Consider the following 23577-nt stretch of genomic DNA (forward strand, 5'->3'; position numbering starts at 1 on the left):
AGAGGATGCCAGAGATGGGAATGCAGAGAGACTTCAGAAAGAGTTATGGGAGAAAGTGGGGGGGGGCATGGTGAATGGGGTACAGGGATAAAAAGGCAGTAACAATGTGCAGACCTATGGCAGAAGGGGAGAGAGAAGGGAGCATGTACTCCGGTATGTAGAAGGAGGGCTGATAGGGAGAAGTTCAGAGAGACCTGTAGTTCTGCAGAGAGAGAAGACAGGCAGGGCTTTGGGATGCAGAGATAAAAGGGAGAATGGGTATGTGGGAAGGTTAGGGCCAAGCAGGGAGTTTTACCAATCTCCAAATCCTCAGACACTTCCCTGTTAAAATATTCAAAATCGCAAATAGGAGCAATCATCTGCCACTTCTCCAAATGGTCATGTAATAATTAATAGTTTTCCTGCTGCCCTCTAGGCATTTAGAAGTGCCTCAATGTCTCCCATAAGACCAAAATATCTGTTTTGCAGTAACATAAAGTACCATAGATAAGGCAGATAGGGAGGCAATGAGGATTCAAATCTTGAGGAAATATAATGCAATGAATAAAACAAACATAGATTTATTTGTAGGAAATCAAAGTGCATGGATCTCCAAATATAAAAGGGAAAAAGGACGGCTCAAAAGCATGGTGTCCTTTGGGAGCCGGGTTCACAACTGCAGAGGTTGAAGAATCAAAAGTAGTGCTGGATCTGGATACTGGGATGCAGGGCCAGCCCTACCATTAGGCAGGGTGAAGCAGTCGCCTCAGGTGGCAGATGCTGGGAGGCAGCAGCAAGGTGTTCAAGGAGACACCTGTGTCAAGGAGACTCTGCACCCCCTGAATTATCCTGCTGCCTTAAATTCAGTGGAGAACGTTGTCCCATCATTGGCGTGGAAGACAGATTCATCAGCCAGTCCAGTCAGCTTTTGCACATGGAATGGGAGGGGGCACCATCTTGTCCTTCGCCTCAGGCAGCAAAATGTCTTGGGCCAGCCCTGTTGGGATGTCCTTGCATAAGACGACCTCAGTGAGTCCTTCTCCTCACTACCAGCACTGCCAGCTACTTACTTGCCCAGTCCTTTCTATGCAGCCTACACACTCTCAGACTGATCCTATACATGGCTACTCAGAAGTAATCCTCAGATGCCAGGGGTCTTGCTCCCAAGTCAAGTGTGCATAGGATTGTAGCAGATGGCTGCAGGAACTAATTGGCCACCCTTTGTGAAAAAAAGCAAACTATAACACCCACATTTTGTTCAGCTTTGGTCTTTGCAAATCTCCCCAGTCAGCAGCCTCATGGAGCCAAATTAGAGCACTACTATGCTCTAATTTTGGATTTTGGGGGGGCCAAAAGGGCAGTATAGAAATATTAATATTAGATAAATAATCCATTAATGCACATGGTGCTGCAAAATAGTAGGACCTTGCTTGAGGAAAGAGGGAGCTTTCTTCATGCTCATCACTTCAAATATTAAGAGCAGCTACATGAGCATTCCTGTTCTAGATTGGTACTGCATGGGCGTGCTCAGCCTCTAAATAAGTGGTGTCTGATGCCAGCTCGACGGCAACATGTCTTGTTAGAATACAGAACTAGGTTAGGCCTTGTGATACCAGACTTACGAGTCTGTGACACAGTATCAGAGCAGACAGAACTGTTTCTCTGGTGAACAGAAAACAGGTAGAACAGAGGCAGGATTGCTTACATGTCAAGACTTGAACCCACAGTGGGTCTTGAATCAGCAACACAGCTGCATGAAGGATGTTAGGCAGGGATTCAGCTTTTGCACCAACATCATATTCCGACCAAAGGAGGGTACTGCAGGAAGACCTGTCAGAACAGGGCCAGCCCAAGACACTTTGCTGCCTGAGGCAAAGGACAAGATAGGGCTCTGTCCTCATTCCATACACGGAAGCCAGCTGGACTGGCAGGTGAATCTTACTTCAGCGCTGGCAATGGGATAGTGCCCTTGTGACGTTCCTGCCCCGGGTTCTACCTTCTCCAGCTTCCACCTGATGAAACTCAGAAGAAAACCCCCTCAAGACGTCTGTCAGGGTGGACACTGAGCCCATAGAATCCCAGAGTAGTTCTGACTCTGAGGAAGAGTAGTCGCTCCTGGGAGAGGAGCGCGCTCCTCTTTCCCAGGGCCAACAGCTGACGGAGATTCCTCCCACCAGCATTCCTAGCTTAGATAGCAGTCCTGGGAGTGACAGAGCACAGGAAGCAGACTTGATGGACGCGCGTCGCCGACGCAGAGAGCGGCGCCAAATGGAGGGCGCAGAAAGGAGGCATAGCGCCCAGCTGGCGCACAAACAATGGCTGTGCCCAGAGGATCCAAGGGAAAAGGGGAGGGACTCTCCCTAGTCCTTAAGTCCAGGGGTCTGCCAGTAATTCCCTTTCAAACGGGGACCAACTGTTCCCACTTAGGGCATAGGTATTCTGCTGCTCATAGCTAGTTGCTAACAGTAGAGTTGTTAAGTTGTAAAAGAGGAATAAAGCTTTGAAAAGAATCCCTTTGTCTGTGTCTGGACTTGGCCACTGGATTAGACTGAGAGAGGCCTCCAAGGAGCCCTTGACAACGTCTGACCCTGCTGGGTCAGTTGTCGTCACTGACACACAAAGCTTCAGCCCCTTTTACTCTCAGGGTTAAAGAGACAGATACTTCTGTAGTACAGCTGTGCACCGCTTTGGCCCGAAGCCCAAGCTCCAAGTTGAAGCGGGGTGCTTCGGGTCGCCTCTAAGGCGAGGCAGAAGGGCCATGAAGCGGGTCAGGTCACTCAGAAGCTCCTTACCTGGGTCCTCTGGATGCACACTGGCAGCTGTCTTGTTGTTCCAAAGGGGGGGGCTATTTTTAAAATGGCTCCCCCCCCCACCCAGAACAACAAGTCAGCTGCTGGCATGTGTCCTGAGGGCCCAGGTAAGGCCCAGGTAATCTGTCTCTTTTCGGAGGGCGGTTCCCCCCACCCTCCGAAAAAGATGTCTGGCAGCGTCAGGGCCCAGGTAAGGAGCTGAGGGCTGGGTGGCGCATCGGGGTGGGGGCAAAGTGGGATTTGGATGCCTGAATCCTGCTCGGATGCCTGAATCCTGCTCTGTAGACCAAAGCGGGTCAGGGGGCCCAAATCGGCCCAAAGCGAATCAGGCCCACCTTGGAAGCCCCGAAGCGGCCTCCGAGGTGGATCAAGGGGTCCATGCACAGCCCACTTCTGTAGTCAGGAGGTGACAGGAAAGTACGCTGGTGTTACCAGATATCAATCCTAAACCTATCTCAAGTAGTGACATTGGGTGAGGAAAACTCTGGGGGGAAATGGAGTTTTTAAGCATGAAAAAGGAAGGACTCTTAGAGAGATGTCAGAGTCTGAATCTCCCTTATGAGGAGAAGTTCATAGATGAATTAAAGTGGATGTTAATCCATCACCTCAGAGGCGGAGGTGCTGGAGAGGCTAAGGTAAATCCACTAAGACATATAGAAATGTTGCCTCAGTACTCAGAATTTGAAAGAGGGAAACTGACGGCAGAGATGCAACTGAAAGAGAGAGAGACTGAACAGAAAGAGAGAGAATTAGAAAACGTATTTCCGTGTTACTTCTCCTGTATTGGGTAGAGGGAACCAATCAGTCATATTGGCTGTCTCTTTGACCCAGTGGGGGCAGACGTCCTGAAATAGAAATGCAGTACATCTCACCTTAGTGTGGGTCAGGCTGTGACCTGTATGCCTGCTCAGTCTGCTATTGGATAACTTCAAAGACCCTGCTCTGCCTTCTGATGGTTCTGTATCTTTAAACTGGACTTGGACTGCGCAGCCTTCCAAATGGACAACTTCAAATAGAGGGCTATCCACAGGCAGTCTTTCAGATAGAGGACTGTCTCTGTAAAGGACACCTGGCCACCTCAAAGACTAGTGAACCCAGATGCAAAAGGCTCCCACACCTTCAGTTGTTTTGTAGAAGAGGGAATTTAGGGCAGGTGTTGTTTGCAAGTGACACCTGGTAAAATTCCCCCTTCTGCACAACTATTAAAGGTGCAGGAGCCCTTTTGTATCTGACCACCCTACCAAGGGCTGTGATCAGTTCCCAATAGCCACAGAGGGAGGAGACAGTGCAGTTGTCTTTTGAGCCGCTCAAGAATCAAAGCAGGCTCCGTGCTTTCCAGCTTGGAACAGAAGTTTCATTTCATGCCATCTGTCAGTCAGCGCAGCAAGAGTTAACATAAATGGTAGGCCGCAACTTCAGGGCACCAGCTGGCTTTGCATCGGATTCACGATACCCTTGGGATCCCTTAACTGCCTCATAAACCTGGTCTTAGTGGATGCAATGCCTTGTGTCATTAGCATTTTGGGGATGCGCCACTGTATACATCACCAGAGCACACACAAAGGAAGAGTGGATTTTCTCCATGACTGCTTTTGTCTACCATTTGGTCCCAAGGCCTGCGAAATCTGACAATCTCCCCAAGTCAGATTTAAGATAATGGGGTGGAATAAAGAAGGAAAGGTCACTCCCACTACATCATTCCGGAATTACTAGGGGATAGAAGCCGGCTGCCAAAGATTTGACTTACTATTTCCAGTCTTAATATGTGAACGTCAGTCCTTCTCACCTCTTCACATCTTGGTGATATGCCCTTCTCTGTCTGTTCTCTTTCCGAGTTTCCCTTTTCCTCTCCCCACCCTGCCCAGCATTCTCCTCTTCCCATTATTCCTCTGTGCTCTTTCATCTTCCAACGTTCCTTTCCTAGACCCTTACTGCTTCCAACCTGGCTTTCTTAGGCCCTTCCATTTGCCTTGCTAGGATCTAGGTCAAATCTCTAGGATGTGAGCATCAGGGACAACAGGGTAAGGTGACACGGGAGTCAGGAACCTTGAGGACATGCCAGTAGTGAGGACCAAAGAGGAAGTCAGAACCAAAGGATAAGCCAGGAGGCAGAACTGAGGAACAAGCCAGAAGTCAGGACCAAAGAGCCAGGACCGGTGTCAAGAGTAGGCATAACTGAGCACTTGCCAGGGGCCCACCTCCCAGCTGGGGCCCACTGACAAGAACCCCTTTGAGTTGCTCCTCCTCTTCATGATTACAACCTGCTTGTTCACCTGCCTCTCGCTCTGGCCCAGCCAACGGTGGTGGTGGTGGTGGTGAGAAGGAGGAGCAGGAGATGCCTCTGCCTACATGCTCACTGTCTCTCTCCGCCTGCCAAGCAAGCAAGTGGTAGCAATGATGATAAATAGGAGGAGGAACAATAGCAGCTGGTGTAGGGATTGGACGTGTTAGTTCAGCACACCTGTGACAGGTGCAGAAGCATGCCTGCGCTGTAGAACAATGCAGTTGCCAGCCTATCCTCGTTGCAAAACTATCTATCCTGGCCTGCCAAACCTGCACCAAAGGGTATAGTTTTCAGGACCTTTTCCCTGTCTAAACATGCATAGGATTGTGCCTTAAAGCTCTCACCGCCGGTAACTAAGCCTCAGGAGCGTCATTTCAGCATTTTAGAATGGGGGAAAATGCCATAAAACTGAGGAAGCCACCAAATGATGGAGGGGGAGGGATGGGGCGTGGCCATCTCGGGCAACCCCAGCGGGTTGGATTGTGGCCCTGAGTGGGCAGGATTTGGCTTGTGGGTCTGAGATTCAACAGCTCTGTTTTAAACAACCAAACAAACAAACAAATAAATACTGAAATACACACATGGCTGGTGTGTCATTGCAGGGGCTACAGAATTCTGAACAATGGTAGCTTACCTCTGTTCCCAACATGGCATAACAAGTGTGACCTGCCACAAAATGTTGCAGAGTGGAGTGTTGCTGTTCAGGGTTGCCACCACTCCATTCCACCCCCCATCTCCCTGGTTTTCCTTCCCCCACCTTCCACCCCCCAACAGTCAGTCAACATGCCATGGCCACTAAGCACTCCCAGCCCTAATTGACTGGGTTCACACAACACAATAACCCACACTCAGTGGTTGAGTGTGGGTTGTTGTTGAACTATGGGTTATCATATTGTCTGAACCCAGCCACAATAACAAACCATGGGCTTGTTAACCATGAACAACCCACAGTTTACAACCCAACAATAAACCATGGCTTCTCAGGGTGGATTGTTCAAGAAAAATATGTCACCCTGTGGAAAAAGCACTGGGTTCAGACAACACGATAACCCACGGTTCAACAACCCATACTCAACCCATAGCCAACTACTGGGTGTGGTTATCTTGTTGTGTGAACCCAGTCATAGGAGTGGTTTTACGGGTGTCGTCCCCCCCCCCCGCTTGGTTTTTTTCCCCTAAAGATTTTTTGTATTTCTGCAAATCTCAACATTTCCACAAGCCTGCTGATGCTTCCCTATTGGGCACGGATGATACAGTTTTGGCTATTGAAGCAACAGCACTCACAGCCTGACCAATGGAAATAGAATGATTTCTAACATTTCATTGAATATAATAGGGACATGCATAGAGCACCCCGGTCACCATACTAAGGACCACTTCCTGTCATCAGTTATCGAAAAATCTTCACCACCTGCTGTATGCCTTATTGCTATACTCTAAAATACCCTGCCATTCACTGATTGAAAAGCCATTTGCTGATTGAAAATCCAAGAGTGTGTTTTGCTCTTTTGGTTTAAGATATAGCTGAAAAAACATAATGGACCTACAGCTGAAGTGTGTGAACTGGCAAGCTGTAGTGCCTCTCGTGGTACATTAAGGTCCAAGTGCATGAACTTTTCCTACCTGTGCACCACTAGAGACAAGATGCATCCACCATTACCACCACTGGGAGGGGCCATAGTTCAGTGTGACAGAGCACATGCTCTGTCCCAGTTCAAACCCCAGCATCTCCATGTAGGGCTAGGAAAGAATCCTGCCTAGAACTCTGGAGAGCTGCTGCTAGTCAGTGTTGACACTAGGGATGGTGGAGAATTCCGCCACGGACCCCAATAAGTCCGTGGTGGATTTTAGAATCCGGCCTCCGGAGTCTGTGGTCTCCATTTACCTCCGCCTCCCTCCAGAGTCCTTCTTCGGCTGGATCCTGCCCTCGTCAATCCTGCAGAGCCACTGGCCAGCTCCGTAGCACCAGTGATATGGCCACCATTGCTGTACCATATTGCTAGCTGAGGGCTCACACTGGACACAATTGGCGTCTGCTATGCCATTTGTGGCCGTAAAGCTCTTAGAGTAAGCTAAATGCGGCCTATCGCAGGAAAAACCACAGACGCAAATGGCATAGCACACGCCATTTGGTAAGGCCCATTGCTTAAGCTATATGCATCCATTTACGGCTGCATTTAGCTTAATCTAAGAGCTTTATGGCCGCAAATGGCGTAGTGGACGCCATTTGCGTCCAGAATGAGCCCTCAGCCAGCAATACAGCGTGGCAATGGTGGCCATATTGCTGGTGCTATGGAGCCGGCCAACGGCTCCGCAGAATCACTGCAGAGTGGAGCTGGCCAAAGAGAATTACAGGGGGAGGACTGGATCGCCTCCCCCCACAGGCAGATTCCCCCCCAGAGCAGCAGGTAGGGAATGTGCCTATCCCTAGTTGACAATACTGGGCTAGATGGATTGATGGTCTGACACAGTATAAGACAGCTTCCTATGTTCCACCAGAAAGAGCCGTGGTGGAAAACGTTTCTCTGTCGAGTTCCACATTCGCTTGAGAGGAATCTGTCTGGGGCCACATGCCGGTGGTGGGCAGGGCTGAGGCCAGCAGTGGACAGGGAGCCCCTTCTCTCTCTTTCTGCCACCACCTTTCTCTTTTTGTCACCCCTTTTGTCTTTCTGCCACCCCTTTTTTTCTCTCTCTGCCACCCCTTCTCTCTCTCTCGCTCTCTGCCACCCTCTTCTCTCTCTGCCACCCTCTTCTCTCTCTCTCTCTCTCTGCCGCCCTTTCTCTCTGCCATCCCCTTTTCTCTCTCTCTTTCTCTGCATCCCTTTTTTTCTTTCTCTCTATGCCATCCCTCTCTGTCTCCCCCCGCCTTCCTCCTCCCTGCCCAGTGACCTGCCAGAGGTGGGACAGATCGCTCTTGCCAGAAGTTTGAATTAATCAATTGTAGAAGGATGCATGAAATTAGGCTGAGGGCCGCAGGTAGCCTACCCCTGTTCTAGAGACAACAGGGAGGCAGTTGAGCCCTGAAGAATGTCAACTCTAGGGACTCACACTAACAAAAATTTAACACCCTTGACCATTGACTATGCTGGCTGGGGCTGATGGTAGTCCAAAACATCTGGAGGGCGCCAAGTTGGGGAAGACTCCATAGAGGGAAGTCACAAGTTTTCTGTCTGGGACAACCTCACTTGTCAATGGAGTCAACAGAAGCCTCTCCCAACAGTATAGGATTCCATCCTTATGTGAATGGCAGCCAAGAATTATTCAGTGGGATGCCCTTGTGTGTTGGGAGGTTTTTCAGAGCCAGCCCTTTTATTTGTCAACATTGAGGAGTCTTCCTTGTTTCATGAAGGGGACTACAGCTGTCCAATAAAAATTAACCATACTGATTATGACCAATGCAAGGAAGGACATCCCTGTCATTTAAAGTTCAGAACTAGTGTGCTGCCACCTAGTGGCTAGGTATAATTTTTCTCATCCAAACAAACCACTTAGTCCATTCAACACTGGCAATAATAATCTCAGTATATCTGTTTGTTCTTAGGTTGCTTGGTGTGCTGTCTTCTAGGGGCAAAGTAAGACATTGAAAAAAAGAGTTGCCATGTGATGGAATCAATACATGGAAAAGCTAGCGCATTTGGGACTTTTTAGTTCATGAAAAAAATATAATTGAAGAGACATGAATACAGGTTTATAAAATTTTGCATAATGTAGAGAAAGGAGATGGAAATATAATTTTTCCTTCTCATAATACTAGAACTTGGGGTCAGCCAGTGAAATTGGCAATAGATTCAGGACAAATTATGTACTTATTCACAGAACATATAATTTCTGGAATGCATTGCCACAGATGTGGTGATGTTCACTAATTTAGGGTGCAATCCTATCCAGATAGGTGGCCGCCTCCGAACTTGGAAGCAACCACCTATCCAATGCAGGGAAGGAGAAGCGCAGAGGGGATCATCCCCTCTGCGCTTCAGCTACCCTGCATTTACTGCTAGACAGCCAATTTTGGCTGTCTAGCCGTGGGACCTCGGAGCACGGCAAGTGGCAGCCGGATGATACGTAGGATGTATCCTACCAGCATTTCCGACTTCCCCACCCTGACACCCCCCAAGGAACATCCCATTTTTGCCGCTCCGCGCTTCTCTTCTGAGCGCAGGGCCATTCCAGACTGCCAAGGCAGCATGGGAGGGGATGGAGGTCAGTTCTCAGGGAACTGACCTCGGAGCGCAGGTGCCAAGGTCATTTCCCAGGAACTGACCTGTCCTATGGCCATCTAGCCGCTGGCTAGCAGCCATAGGATTGCGCCCTTAGGTGGTTTTAAATGTGATTTAGATGAATTCATGGAGGATAGGGCTACCAATGGCTATTAGTCATGATGGCTATTTGAAACCCACATCTTCAGAGGCAGTTTGCTACTGAATATTAGTTGCTGGTGAAAAACAGTGGGCAGCTATTGCCTTCCTGTGCTGCTTGTGGGCTTCCCAACTAGTTGGCCAACTTGGGAGGCAGGACGCTGTTCTAGATATTTTTAGAAAGTCCCATAGTCTGATCCAGCAGGACTGTTCTTATGTTCCAACTGGAGCAGATTCTAGTGTTAAATTATTCCCACTGGGATCTTAAATTGACTCCCAATTGCACCCATTGTTTTACAGTGGTTGCAGGCTTGGAGCCACTACTGCTCTGAAGACCAAATCAAAAGTTCTGACATTGCCGTCCAAAAGAAGGGGTTCTATGCATGCAACTGTTCTTTGCTCTTGGAACACTCATTAGTTGATCCAGAAATAAGGACTCCAGCCATGAGGCCATTACTTGTTGGAAAGTCAGGCATGACTCACAGCAGAGGAGTTGCATTATATAGAGAAAAAAATGTGGCAACACAGCATTTAGTTTTGGAGGCAATAAACACAGGCTACAGCGAGTTTAAAAGAAGTTCAAGTCAACTTACTTTATTAGTGCTTTTATACACATTGTCAGAGAAGGTTAGCAAGCACCCCCTAAAGCTGGGTGTGTGAGTGTACGTAAGCAAAGTCATGAGATGTGGTTACTTGCTTCCTCTCTGGAAAGACCACATGGTGCTTGCTGCAGAGGCAGAGAAAGAAGAAAAGGAGAAAGAAGGAAGAGGAAGGGGTGAGAGCAGGAAATAGGAACTGATTGAGCTAAAGGACATTCTCTATCTGGAAACATGCAGAGTTGTACCTATTATCCAACATTACCCAGTTTATACACAATACACACCATAGGTCAGGGATGGGCAACCTTTCCCCCACCCTGAGGGCCACATGTGGCAATGAGTGGTAAGTTGGGGGGTGCATACACACAGAGCTGCATGCAGGCAAACACGCACACATACATGCAGAGCCTTCCTCCTAGCCCCACTCTCTATCACAGAAAAACTCATGCACACACATGCTAATGCACACACTTATGCATACACGCACGCACGCACACACTCACACACACACTTGGAGCACTTACCCATGTAAATGAGCCATATGCACCCTGTCATGTTTAAATATATTTACCACATGCCCATATACCAAATGCTGGCATGCTAACACTCCAGTTGTAAATGGGCCCATGGCTAAAGTGCTTGCTTTGTCACATGTAGCTGCATTTAACTATGTCAAAGAATATACAATGTAAGTGCTTTAGCCATGGCTCACATCAGAGATATAAATCAGACCTCACAAATGGTGCAGTGAACTAACAATGGAGGGGGGGGGGAGACTGTCCACAAAGAATAACAGGGCCTTGTCATAAAAGGGCGCTAAATGCTGTACCTGCAGAAACCTACACAACTGTTAAAGCATAAAACCATTGTACCTTCATAGAACCCTTTCTACAGTGACACCCCTGCTGAGGAACCACAGCATCTCTGTCCTAGTACCTCAGCATAATTTTGCAGCATAATCTACACAGCATCTATTCATTACACATGGGACTCAGCACCAGTGCCCCACATGAACTGGGAGTACAACATCCCTGACCTTCCTGCCTTAAGGAGTGTAAAGAACCCTATTCCTGGTTCACATGTGCTGAAATGGAATCAGCCAGAGCAAATTGTTATGCAGCCTATGACTTCTCTCAAGGAAGTACAGGTGCAGTTTTAAGGCATGAATGTACAGCCAGGAAGGTGGTCCATCATAACTGATCTTACTGGGGAACCCCAAAATTTCTTGGAACTAAAAAAAGGTTCTGTGTTATTGCAGTGTTTGTACATTTTTAAAAATCCTTTGTGCTGGAAGAGCGGGGAGTGGACCATTAAAATAAATGAATAGAATATACTATATTATTATTGTATTATTAATGTATTAATTATAATAAGTATTTTGTTTTAATGTTAAAATGTATGTTCCAAAAGATACAGAAGTAGATATAATATAAAAATATAACAACGGTAACGATACAGTATACTGTATTATTATTGTGCTATTAATAATACTACTACTACTAACAACGTTATTTTATAACTTGTAATGTTTATTACAAGCCAGTATGGTGCAGAGTGGCAGCATTCAAATTCCCACTCAGCTATGAAGCTTTCACTGGGTTACCTTGGGCCAGCCAGTCTCTCATTCTAACCAACCTCACAGGACTGTTGTGAGGATAATAATTGGGTAGAGGGGGAGAAAAACATGTACAGCGGCAGGGCACTCTCAACCCCCTCTTTGGAGGAAGGCAGAATATAAATGTACTAAATCAATACTTTGTGCTAAAAGATGAAGAGGTATTGGACAGCTAAGATTTGAATAATGATAAATGGCACTATATTCATCATCATTATAATTAATAGTGCATTAATAATACAATTATAATATATAGTGTTATAATTATAATTTACATAACTACTTAAAAAAAATTTGTAAGCCGCCCTTCATCCACATGGGATTCCAGGGTGGTGTTACATAAAGTTATAAAAAGACAAGTACAATATAGTAACAAAGATAAAATTACAAGATAAGAGAGATAAGAACTATTCAACCAGCAAACAAAGGAATCAGTAAATTAAAAAACACATTAAAAATGTAAAATGCCTAGGCAAACAGGAACATTTCAGTTGGGCACTGAAAAGAAAACAGAATTGGCTCCAATCAAATAAATCTTCCTTGGAAGGATATTCTAACGTTGGAGCACCACCATAAAGAAAGTCCTCTCTTTTTTCTGGGTTATTATACAGAGAAATCTTGGAGTATATGCTGTTACCAGACAGGTAGTAGTAGTAGGAGTATCATCATCATCATCATCGGTATTTTAATAAAACGCTACATTTTTAGATGCTTCTGGATTGAAAGGAGTCTGTTGCCCAGGGGACACCAAAGTGTATGAACACTCTTTGTGGAAGCTCCCTTCGTGTCCCCCATTATTTTATTTTTTTATTATTAAATTTATTAATCGCCCATCTGGCTGGTCACCCAGCCACTCTGGGCGATGTACAACATACAATAAAAACAGTTTAAAACAATAAAATTCTACAATAAAAACATTTTCTAAAATACCCTAACCCACCCCAAATGCCTGCCTGAACAATGTTTTTAATGCACGACGGAAGCTCATTAAAGAGGGGGCATGACGGCGTTCCCTAGGGAGGGAGTTCCACAGAGTGGGGGCCACCACAGAAAAGGCCCTCTCCCTCATCCCCACCAGTCTAGCTGTCCTGGCTGATGGGACAGAGAGAAGGCCATCCGAGGCTGATCTTGTTAAGCGGCCTGTCTGGTGCTACTGGAGGCGCTCCTTGAGATAGGCTGGGCTGGGACCATATAGGGTTTTCAAGGTCAAAACCAACACCTTGAATTTGGCCCAGAAAACAACTGGTAACCAGTGCAACTCCTTCAGCACTGGAGTGATGTGATCTCGCCGGCGGCTGCCTTTAATCAGGCGAGCCGCCGCGTTCTGTACCAGCTGCAGTTTCCGAACCGTCTTCAAGGGTAACCCCACGTAGAGCGCATTACAGTAGTCTAAACGAGAGGAGACCAGGGCATGTACTACCGATGGGAGCAGATGGTCAGGAAGGAAGTACATTATTATTATTATTATTTTAATGCTGTGTTCATATTATAATTTATTTATTACATTTATATCCCATCTTTTTTCCTCCTTAAGGAACCCCAGGCGGTGTACATAATCCTTCTCCCCTCCATTTTATCCTCACAACAACCCTGTGAGGTGGGTTGGGCTGAGAGTCTGTGACTGGCCCAAAGGCACCCAGCGAGCTTCCATGGCCGAGTGGGGGGACTAGAACCCGGATCATCCCGACTCCCAGTCCAACACTCTCGCCACTACACCACCCATTGAAATGAACGAGACTTAAGTTAGCGACGACTAATGTAACTCCCATTCATTTCCACGGGTGTACATAGAGTAGCCCCATGGACACGAATTATATCATGTTATATCTTTTTGTTATATATTTTTTCCCTTAGTAACGGTTCTTAGAGCTTGTTGCCGTTGTTCTAACACTACGTAATCGCTGTTTGTGTCACCGGATTAGTTCACGAACAGCATTAGCAAGGCCGCGAATGGCGACGGCGTGAGGGAGGGAGACAGCGAGGCCGAGGCGAGCGCCACAGCGGGCCGTCACGCGCCGCGCGCGCGGGCAAGCCGCGAAATCCCGTTGCTAGGGCGCGCGCGGGCGAGCTTTAAAAAGGGGCCCCGCCCGCGACCAATCCCCGCCCCTCTTTCGCCCCCGCTCGGCGCTCACGGGCTTGCCGCGGCTGCCACTCAATACGCCGCCGGGCTCCTGCCCCACCTCCACCCATTCCAGCCTATCAGAGGCCGGAGCCGGAAGCTCAGCCCCGCCTAGCGCCACCGGCCTTGTCATTTGGAGCTGGCAGGCGCAGCCGGCGGGGGGGGGGGGGGAGGATAAGCGGCTTATCGGCCCGCGACCAATCAGCGGCCAGGGTGGGGTGCAGTGGGCGGCTCCGAGTGACATCCTCTTTTTCCTCTCTCCCCCCCCCCCGGCCCCATCTCTGTGAGGGGAACTGAGTCGGGTTTTTGAGGGCGCTGCCGGACCTGCTGCTGGGGAGGTGAGAAGGGTGCTGGGCGGATGCTTAGGGCCTCGTGGGCTGTAGGCAGTCAGGGGCTGTAAACTGGGGAGCTTGAGAAGGTGACGGATGGTTGGAGAGGGGAGAGAGAGGATAAAGGGGGGGGGGTGAGGGCTCTGGAGACCAGGACAGCAGTACAGGAAGCTTTGGGGACTCGGATCTGTGGGAGTCTGGTTGAGACCTGTGGGGACCCTTAGCAGAGAACGCCATGAGCTGGGGTCTTACGCGGTCAGGGCTCTGGATGCTGGGGACACAGTGAGGGAATGGGGCGGGGGAGCTGGAATCCCAGGGGTCGCCAAAAAGGAGGCTCTGCGGAGGTGTGGGTGAGGCTTCTCATGTGGGGTCCGGTGTGGGTTAGGATTCTGGAAATGGGGGGGCGGGCGGCTATGTTATTCCTTGGGTTAAAAACGTGGGGCAGGGGGCTCAGATGCGTCGTCTGATTGGGGATGCAACAAGGGGGATGCTTTGGAACACGCGAGGTGGGGTTTGATGTGGTTTAAGACTCTGGAGATGTGGAGAGATGTACTGAGGGAAGCTTTCGTGTGAGGAGGTCCGGCTCAGATCCATGTGCTAACTGGGTTGTGGTCTGTGGGATTGTAACGGGGATGCTTAAGAAGGACGGAGTAGTGTTGGCGGGGTGGGCTGGATAGGGACAGTGTAGGTTAGGGCTCTGGATTTCCGAAGTCACTGAGGGTTATATGAAGGGAAGCTTTGATGTAAGTGGAGGGGCGCAAACTCCTGTGGTGGTCTGCTAGGCAGGAAAGATGTTGCAGTGGGGTTGCTTAGGAACAACACATGACTAGGTCTGATTAGGACTCTGGATCTTGCATCATGGAAGATTGTTGTGGGGTGATCGGTAGGGGTAGCAGAAATCCCCGTGGTACTCTGAAGTGCACCGTAGGGCAAAAGGGGTGGTAATGGGAATTCTTAGAAATAACAAGTGGGTGGGAGTCTGATGTGGGTTAGAGGCCTGCATTCTGGAGATATGGAGGATTCTAGGAGGGAGCGCTTTGGATAGGGGGACCCAAAAGATCCCTGTAGATGTCTGGTTGGGGGTTATGGGATTGTAATGAGGATTTTAGGGATAATGGGTGTCGTGCCCTTATGTGGATTAGGATTAGGTGGAAGGCTGCAGTCAGGAGTGCTTTCAGATTAGCATCCTGAGTTATATCCGGGCTTGTAGTAATGGGGAGGGGCTTAGGGTATCTTTATAGGATGAAGGATGAGTGTAAAATCAGGACTGAACGCTCTGGATGCTAGTAAGGGGTGGCTTAGGGTGACAGCCTTGGAATAGTTATGAGAGGATGGTGAGGGGATGGAAGTATTGTAGTAGGGAAGACTGGAGTGGTAATGGTGGTAGCCCAGGGAGAAGATCGATGAAGAAATAAATAGCTCAGAAATTATGGCCAGCCAAAATGCGCTTGCCACAAGCCTGTCAAACCTGCAGAGGCTGGCTTGATCTCGCTCTGTGTTCAATAACAGTGTCTCTTCAAGGTTCAGTGTGCCATCAATGGGAGCTCCACCACTTCTCCCAAAGATGGAGAAGGGCAAAGGCTCTCTCTAACACTGCCCCCGCCAGGTTGAATCATGCACTTGCCAGGGACAAGCTGGTGAGTGTTTTTGTAGATCCTTGGATATATAAATGGGAGTGAGGACACTGGAGTCATGACCATAAAGGAGAAATTTAGGATGGTGCGTAACAGGGCTTTGGAACTATCTGATACATTGTCATCTGGTACTACCATATGACCCAGTTCACATGTAATGGCAAATTGTGGGTTGAATGGGAGCAAGCAAGCTGCCTTCGGCACACTCCTCACTTCTGCTTTCATTTTACAACCTGTGCTCACCATGAATGTAGGTTGCTCTCATAATGTCCAAGCCCAGGTACTCTGGGTTGTTTCGGGGTTAAACAACCCAGAGTTAACATACAATTTGAATCTGGGTTAATTCTGGGTTGTTTAACCCTGCTCAGAGTTGTGGAAGAGTGCGGGGCATTTCCACCCCTAGTCACCCTGATTTTTGAACACAGTGTGATATCAAGCCATGATTTGCCTTTACATTGAACCAGGTCCTTATGTGGTGACATCATTTTAACAGTAAAAAATCAAAACAAAATAGTATTGTACATTTTAAATAACTTGATTGTATCATCCCAGTTGTCAAACAGAAATATTTTCTATTGCTTCTGAAATATGTTCAGGTTAAGACTGTGGCAATCCTTGAGTGGGAATCAGCTCCATAAATGCAGTGTATGCCTCTGTGCGTTCCTTTGATATTCAAAGTTGGTGCAGGGATGTCATTGTTGAGAGCCCACTCTCTGGCCCAGTTCACACATGCAAGGCCTCATTTATTTTCTCAGTGTAATTATATATGTGGGTATGTGACCTTGTGGAGAAATACTAATGGGAACTGATCAGTACATGGAAAAAAACTACCTCCATTTCTGCAATGGCTGCTGCATTTTTTCTCCATAGATGCGATCGCAGCTGCAATCTAATTATGGTAATGTTTCTTCACATAGTCCTGCGCCTCCAAACCTCACATTCGCTCTGTGGCTCTTAAGTGTGAACCAGCTCTCAGTCTTGCTGCAGTCCTGTTAGCTTAACACTGGGTGACCTACTTTCAGTGCCGACTCCAGTTTTCTGAGGGCCCTTGAGCAAGACACCCTCAGTGAGTCGACGCCCTGAGTCTACCTTCTCACCACCGTTGTCGCTAGCTGCTGCTGTTCCTTGTCCCCTTTTTCATCATTGTTACCATTTGCTTGCTTGATAGGCAGAGATCCAGTGAGCAAGTAGGCCGTGGCATCTCCTGCTCCTTCTGTTCACCACCACCATTGTCTAGGCGAGAGTGAGAGGCAGGTGATCAAGCAGGTTGCAATGTTGGAAGAGGAGGAGCAACTCCAGGGGACTCTTGTCATTGGCCCCTGCTGGCATGTGGGCCCTTAGCAGGTGCCCAACCATGCCTACCCTTTATGCCTTTGTGCTTTATGTGAATGAAATAAAGGAAATGTTAGTTGTAATGGGGAAGCTTAAAGGAGAAAAAAAGACAGACTAGTCCAGGGTGAATAGTAGTGTGCGGGGGGTGAGGTTGGCTTCTGAAGAGGTGCGGATTGAAGTGGGAGAAGGTTTGAGATGGGAGATGAACTGAGAATGGTTGTTGCAGCAGAACCTTTGGGGGCAGTCAGAGCTGGGTGGAATGAACTTGCTTGGTTTCTGAGAGGTGGGTCTAGGGTGGCTTGGGTCACAGCATGGGATGGCCACCTTCTGGGGCAATCAAGTAATACATGGTGTTAATTTTTAGACTTGAAGTACCACAGACCAGCTCCATCTTGGTTGGGCAAAGTGTCTTCAGCGTTTGTCCTCACTTTGGACCAGCCATGATTCACAGCCTATTCCTGATTAACTCGTCTGGAGACATCTTCTTGGAGAAGCACTGGAAAAGTGTGGTCAGCCGCTCAGTTTGTGACTACTTCTTCGAGGCACAGGAGCGCGCTTCGGAGGCAGAGAATGTGCCCCCCGTGATCCCCACCCCTCACCACTATCTCTTAAGTGTTTATCGGCACAAGATCTTTTTTGTGGCAGTGATCCAGACAGAGGTGCCACCCCTTTTTGTCATAGAATTTCTTCATCGTGTTGTGGATACTTTTCAGGTAGGTAAAATGTTAGGATACATTCACACATGATGGTTTTTAGGTGCACTTAAATGTATGCCTAGAAATGTAACATGCAAATACAGCCAGCACATGTTTGCAGCATAAGGTACGCTCATCAGGAAGACAGAATCAGCTGAAGCTCCTTGTTGAGGGTTTCTGCAATATAATGTATGAACAGCCCTTACTCAAAGCTCAAATGTATGTAAATAGCATACCCAAAATTGCAAGTTTGACTGCAAAAAGAGGATGGGGTGTTTTGTTTTTCCCAGAGGATTAAAAGTGAAATGCTAGAACCATAGTTGCTTGTAGCAAGTACTGAACTAAAAGTTATCAGCAAATTTGATTTTATTAAGTTTGCACTTAATGAGGACAGTGAGTTTCTTTCCCAGTATTGGTAAATAATTGCTAGAAAGAAAGTATTCTTACCCATGCCTGCTGCTGTTTACAGGTCACTCTTTCCTTACCTTGTCCATATTTGAGCCAGGGCTCAAGACCGTTTGCTACGTAAGGCAAAGGACAAGATGGTCCCCCCAGCGCCACCGTTCCACATACAGAAGCCAACTAGATCCCAACCAAACTGGCAGTTGAACCTTACTTCAATAACAACAATGGGACAGCATCCCCCCACCCCACCCCACTGCATCTGAGAGCAGCAGGCTAGCTTACAGGGTGCAGGGAGGGCTATATGGCAACACGATTCTGTCCTATAACACTTATTATTTTATTTATTATTTATTCAATTTATATCCCGCCTTTTTTCCTCTTGAAAGGAACCCAAGGCGGCTTACATTCTCCTCCTCCTCTCCATTTTATCCTGACAACCCTGTGAGGTAGGTTGGACTGAGAATCTGTGACTGGCCCAAAGCCACCCAGTGAGTTTCCAGGCTGAGTGGGGACTAGAACCCAGATCTCCCAGCTCCCAGTCCAGCACTCTCACCACTACACCCTGTTGTCCACCCTGTTCTCTCACTCTGTTCTCCACCTCAGCCCAACCCCCACGCCCCACATCTGCCTAATGATTGGACTGGGCCTGTTTTGGGCATTACATAGAAATGTCTGACAAAATGGACTGTAATAAATTGTTGGGAAGCACATGTCCCCCACCCCCTTTCCTGACCAGGTTTTACAGGTTTTTATAATCTAGCATGGTGGCTCAGTCCTACTTCCTTCAACACTCTCACAAATTCCTGTTGCTGCACCAATGACACAGCTCCCCTTTTAGTTCCCTAGTTAGCAGTGTAAACAGACAACATCTCGGAACACCGTTGGGCTGAGTCTTGCAGCCCCAGCTTCTTCTTTAACTATATCTCTTTAGCACCACCCTCCCATCTCCTTTGCCCCTCCCTTAAATAAATGGATACAAAATAATAACAAAAGTGCGTCTCTGAGTACGAGCACAGTGCTCACTGCTGAGCAACTGGGACATCTCCCCACACAAAGCAGTCTGTGGCACAATATGGCCAAGCTGCTGCTGTGCCATAGGAGCCCTGCTGAATCAGACCAAAGGCCCATGTAGTCCAGCAGTGTCGGGCCCAGGTTTTGGAGGACTCCTGGGTAAGACACCTTCTGTCAGTGCATCTGCCTTCTCACCACCATTGTCACCAGCTGCTCTTGGTTCTCCTCCTATTTCTCATAATTGCCACTGCTTGCTGGCTTGACAGGCAGAGACCCATTCATACGTGCACATCCATCACTTGCTCACTGCAGCATCAAATGGTGACCTGCATGTGTGAATGAGCCATTGTGGACCTATCATCCATGTATTAATCGATATGAAATTCATGTTATTTTGTACAGAAGAAGTGGATCACTCTGAACTTTCTAGGAAGGGAATTCCAGAGAGTGGGGATGATCTTGAGCCATTTCTGAAGATCATAATCACTGCCACCTCCAGGTTTCTGAGGGCCCTTGGAGACACCTGCCATGGACCCCCTCTCCTCAAGAGTCTACCTTCCCAGCACCATTGTCACCAGCTGTTCTTGCTCCTCCTCCTCTTTTTCATCACTGCTACCACTTGCTGGCTTGACAGGCAGAGAGCCGGTGAGCAAGTAGCCAGTGGCATCTCCTGCTCCCCCTTCTCACCACCACCATTGTCTAGGCCAGAGCGAGAGGCAGGGGAACAGGCAGGTTGCAATGGTAAAGAGGATGAGCAACTCCAGGGGGCTCTTGTCAATGGGCCCCTGCTAGGATGTGGGGCCTCGATAGGTGCCCAACTATGCCAGGCCTTGATGCTGGCAATGTAGTCCAGCATTCTGTGCCCACAGTGGTCAGCCAGATGCCCACAAGTAGGAGATGAGGGCAACAGTACCTCCTGACTCATGTTTCCCAGCAACTGGTATTCCGTCTCTGATCCTGGAGGTATATAGCCATCATGGCTAGTAGCCATTGATAGCCTAATCCTCCAGAAATTTGTCTAATCCCTTTTTTGAAGCAGTCCAACTTGGTGTCCATCATTGCATCTTTGGGTAGAGAATTCCACAGGCTATGTGCTGTGTGAAAAAATACTTCCTTTTGTCTGTCCTGAATTTCCCACCGTTTAACTTCACTGGGTGACCTTGCCTTCTAGTATCGGAAGGGATGTCTGATAGAACATTTTTGAGCAAATGTGTAAGCTACTCATAGATACAGATCTTGATGTAACCAGTCAAGGAGCTTTATTCCCTGTGGCTGCTAAAGCGATTACAGCAAAGGTCGTAAAAACTGTTGCCGTAAACTGTGCGCATGATGAATGGATTTATTTCTATTGTGAAATCTCCTTTGTGGCTGTCTCTTTTCTAGTAAAATTGTAGGAACCTATGGTTATATGCAATAAGATTGACTGACTCACTAATATTGGAAAAGAGGGAGAAAAACTCCCTAAAATAGCCCAAGCTGCTCTCCAGATATTTTGGACTACAGCTCCCAGGATTACTAGCTATTGGCCACGGTGGCTGGGGCTGATGGAAGTTGGCAACATTTGGTGGCACCAGGCTGGGCAAGGCTGCCCTTAAACTTCAGTATACTTGCCTCCCTACCCCACAGAGTTACAGATCAGGGCTTCCTTCTGAGATGTATGGCTGGGATCCTATGATAATCAGAAGCATACCACTGTTGTTTTTAGATATTAAGTACTGGCTTCCATATCCCACACAATGTTCTAAGAACACAATCCTCTTTTTTTTTTTTTTTAAGAAAAATTTAAAGCAGTGGTGCTTGGCCCCAAGGTGCCAGCTGAGGGGCTGGGGCACACACACACTCTTCCTCCCCCACCCCGCTGCCCCGGCATCTTCGAGTGCAGGAATGGGGAGGTTTAAATCTCCACTCCCTGCCTGCTGGAATCTAGGGCTTGCTTAGGGGAGTGGCAGGGAGGGAAGAGGTAAAAGCCTCTCCCCCCAGCAGTTGCCAATGAGATAGTTGTTTCTTTGCCCCTACTAGCAGTGGAAAAACAGCAATCTCAGAAGCCAGGGAGCAACATTCCCCCCACCCCCAGCACATCTTATCAGCTGGACTGCTGGGAAAAATGGGTGGGGTCCTGCCAGCTTTGGGGAACACATGGGAAGTGGCCAAAGGTCGCATACGGCCCCTGGCCCACTCTATTTCGAAGAAGCTCTTGGGAGCAGCATGCCATTGATCAGTGGGACCAAAGGCAAAGATGGTTGGGTCAAAATGCTAAAAATACCAGGATATTTTAGCTTAAAGCTCGTACTGTCAGTAACTAACCCTTAGGAGAGGCAGTTCAACCTTTTCGAATGGGGAAAATTGCACAAAAGCCAGGAAACCAGCCGATGATTGGTGGTTGAGGGGAAGAGCGTGGGGCCAGAGGAAGGGGGCGTGGCTATTTTGGAACCCCAGAGGTCCGCATTGGAACCCCAAGAAGTCCATATTTGGCCCCTGGCCTGAGGGTTTGCACCCCTGGCTTATCACTTAAAGTGGTTCTGTATCACAACAAAATCTACAGGTGGTATGTACACACATAGGAAGCTGGCTTACTCTCCGTCAGAGAGAGCCTTGGTCCATCCAAGTCTATTCTAACTGGCAGTTGATCTCCCAGATCCCAGGCAAGGGTCTCTTCCAATGCTGGTACCTGAGCACCTTGAACTGGAGCTGTCAGGGTTTGAACCTGGGACTGTGTGAATGCCAAGCGTGTGTTCTGCCTCTGAGCTATGCCCCACCCCAGTATCTCCTCATTTCCATCCATTTGGCCCTGATGAAATTCAGCCAGGCATGTTTCTTCTTCATATTTTTCCAGGAGGAAGTTTTGCCTGCTTTTCCAGTCTGGGTTGATGTATTTATGAATTAGTTAACTCTTCTTGCAAGGCTCCTACAGGGTGGACTACTCTCCTAGCCTAGAGAAGCAGTCGTTGCTCTGATCCACCAAACTGGCTCCAGCAGGACCAGGGTGGAGTTACCGCAACTCCAGGTGTGTTTGCACAGTCTGTTCTTTTTGGAAAACAACCTCTGAATTCACTTCAAACTCTGTCTTGTAAGGAGAGCCGTGCTGGATCAGACCAAGGATCCATCTAAGTCTAGCATTCTGTTCCTACTGAAGCCAAAGAGATGCCTGTTGGAAGCCAAGGATCAACGCATGAATGCAATAGCATTCTTGTTGTAGTTAATTATTCAGTTTATCTCTCCTCACCCTTCCTTTCAGGAGCTCAATGTGGCACATACTTGCTTTCCTCCTACAACAATCCTGTGAAGTAGATTAGTGAGCCCACGTAGCGTCCAATGAGCTCATGGCAGAGTGAGGATTTGAGCTCAGATCCCCAGCACACAGTAGCTCAGTGCTCGAGCGCATGCCTCGCATGCAGCAGATCCCAGGTTCAATCCCTGGTAACTCCAGGTAAGATTGAGAAAGGCTTCCTGTCTGAAACTTTGGAGAGCCATTGCCAGTCAGTGTAGACCAGCCTTCTCCAACCTGGCACCCTCCAGATGTGTTGGACTACAACTCCCATAAAAAGTTGGACCACACACCCCAGCTGCTGGCTGGGGGTTATGGGAGTTGTAGTCCAAAACATCTGGAGGGTGCCAGGTTGGAGAAGGCCGGTGAAGACAAAAATGAGCTAGTTAGACTAATGGTAACTTGGTCTAAGCTGGCTCCTTATGTTCCTGCCCCAGTTCAAGTCCAAATCTGCAGCAAACCTGGTACACTGTAAATGGGAGTGGAAAACAAGTGCAGCTGAGCCTCTCTCTTCCACAGCCTGTGTGACAAAACAGTATCACAGGGACAGACATGAATGAAAGTGTGTAGGGCAACTAACACACCAGTGGCCCAAGGTAAGGGTTGGCTTTACCATTCAGGAAAGTTCTTACCATTCAGGAAACAAATCCTCATTTAACTTGTTCTCATATTTTTTTATTGACCATGAGGAGCATTTGAATTTTTGACCCAAGGCACAAAAATATTTTTGGCCAGCACAAGGCAGGAGATCGGGTTGTAGAAAGGCTGGGGTGGGAAGTCTGTGGCATTCCTTGAAAGACTCATCATGGGATGAAGAACTTCCTTTCAGGGAGTGGGTCAAACTACATGTGATGCTAAATGTGACTTTGAATCTTGCAATTGGGATTCTTTTTCTCTCTCCCCCCCCCCAACACACACATCTGTGGAGTGGGGGGAGGCTATATCAGGACCATGATGCAGGGGAAAGGGGCTTAACCCTTTCTCCTCTGCACCATTTCCCTTCTCTGATAGTAGCAAATAGTAGCTTTGGGAAGTGATTTTTCAATAGGAAAACGGTGTGGGCTAAGTGTTAAACACCCCCCTGTGTGCTGCATTCATATTAGCTCATGGGATTCAGAGACGCATCTACTGTCATGTGTAGTTTG

At 48.0% G+C, this 23577-nt stretch overlaps 1 protein-coding gene across 3 annotated transcripts in view; it reads left to right on the forward strand.

Moving 5' to 3' along the window:
* The window catches only part of AP3M2 (adaptor related protein complex 3 subunit mu 2), a 47713-nt gene that overhangs the window by 9191 nt on the left and 14945 nt on the right, over positions 1 to 23577 (forward strand). For 2 of the 3 annotated variants that reach the window (XM_084804080.1, XM_084804081.1), the window contains exon 2: positions 17421 to 17769. In XM_084804080.1, the coding sequence (XP_084660206.1) occupies positions 17497 to 17769 (273 nt within the window). In that variant the 5' untranslated portion in view covers positions 17421 to 17496. Of the gene's footprint in view, positions 1 to 14013; positions 14100 to 17420; positions 17770 to 23577 lie in introns of those variants that run through there. The other variant, XM_084804078.1, reaches the window with a different exon arrangement.

Source organism: Heloderma suspectum, chromosome 6, assembly GCF_057233095.1.
Source record: "Heloderma suspectum isolate Gila_16-S chromosome 6, 16-S_ref, whole genome shotgun sequence".
In the NCBI taxonomy this organism is placed as follows: Eukaryota; Metazoa; Chordata; class Lepidosauria; order Squamata; family Helodermatidae; genus Heloderma; species Heloderma suspectum.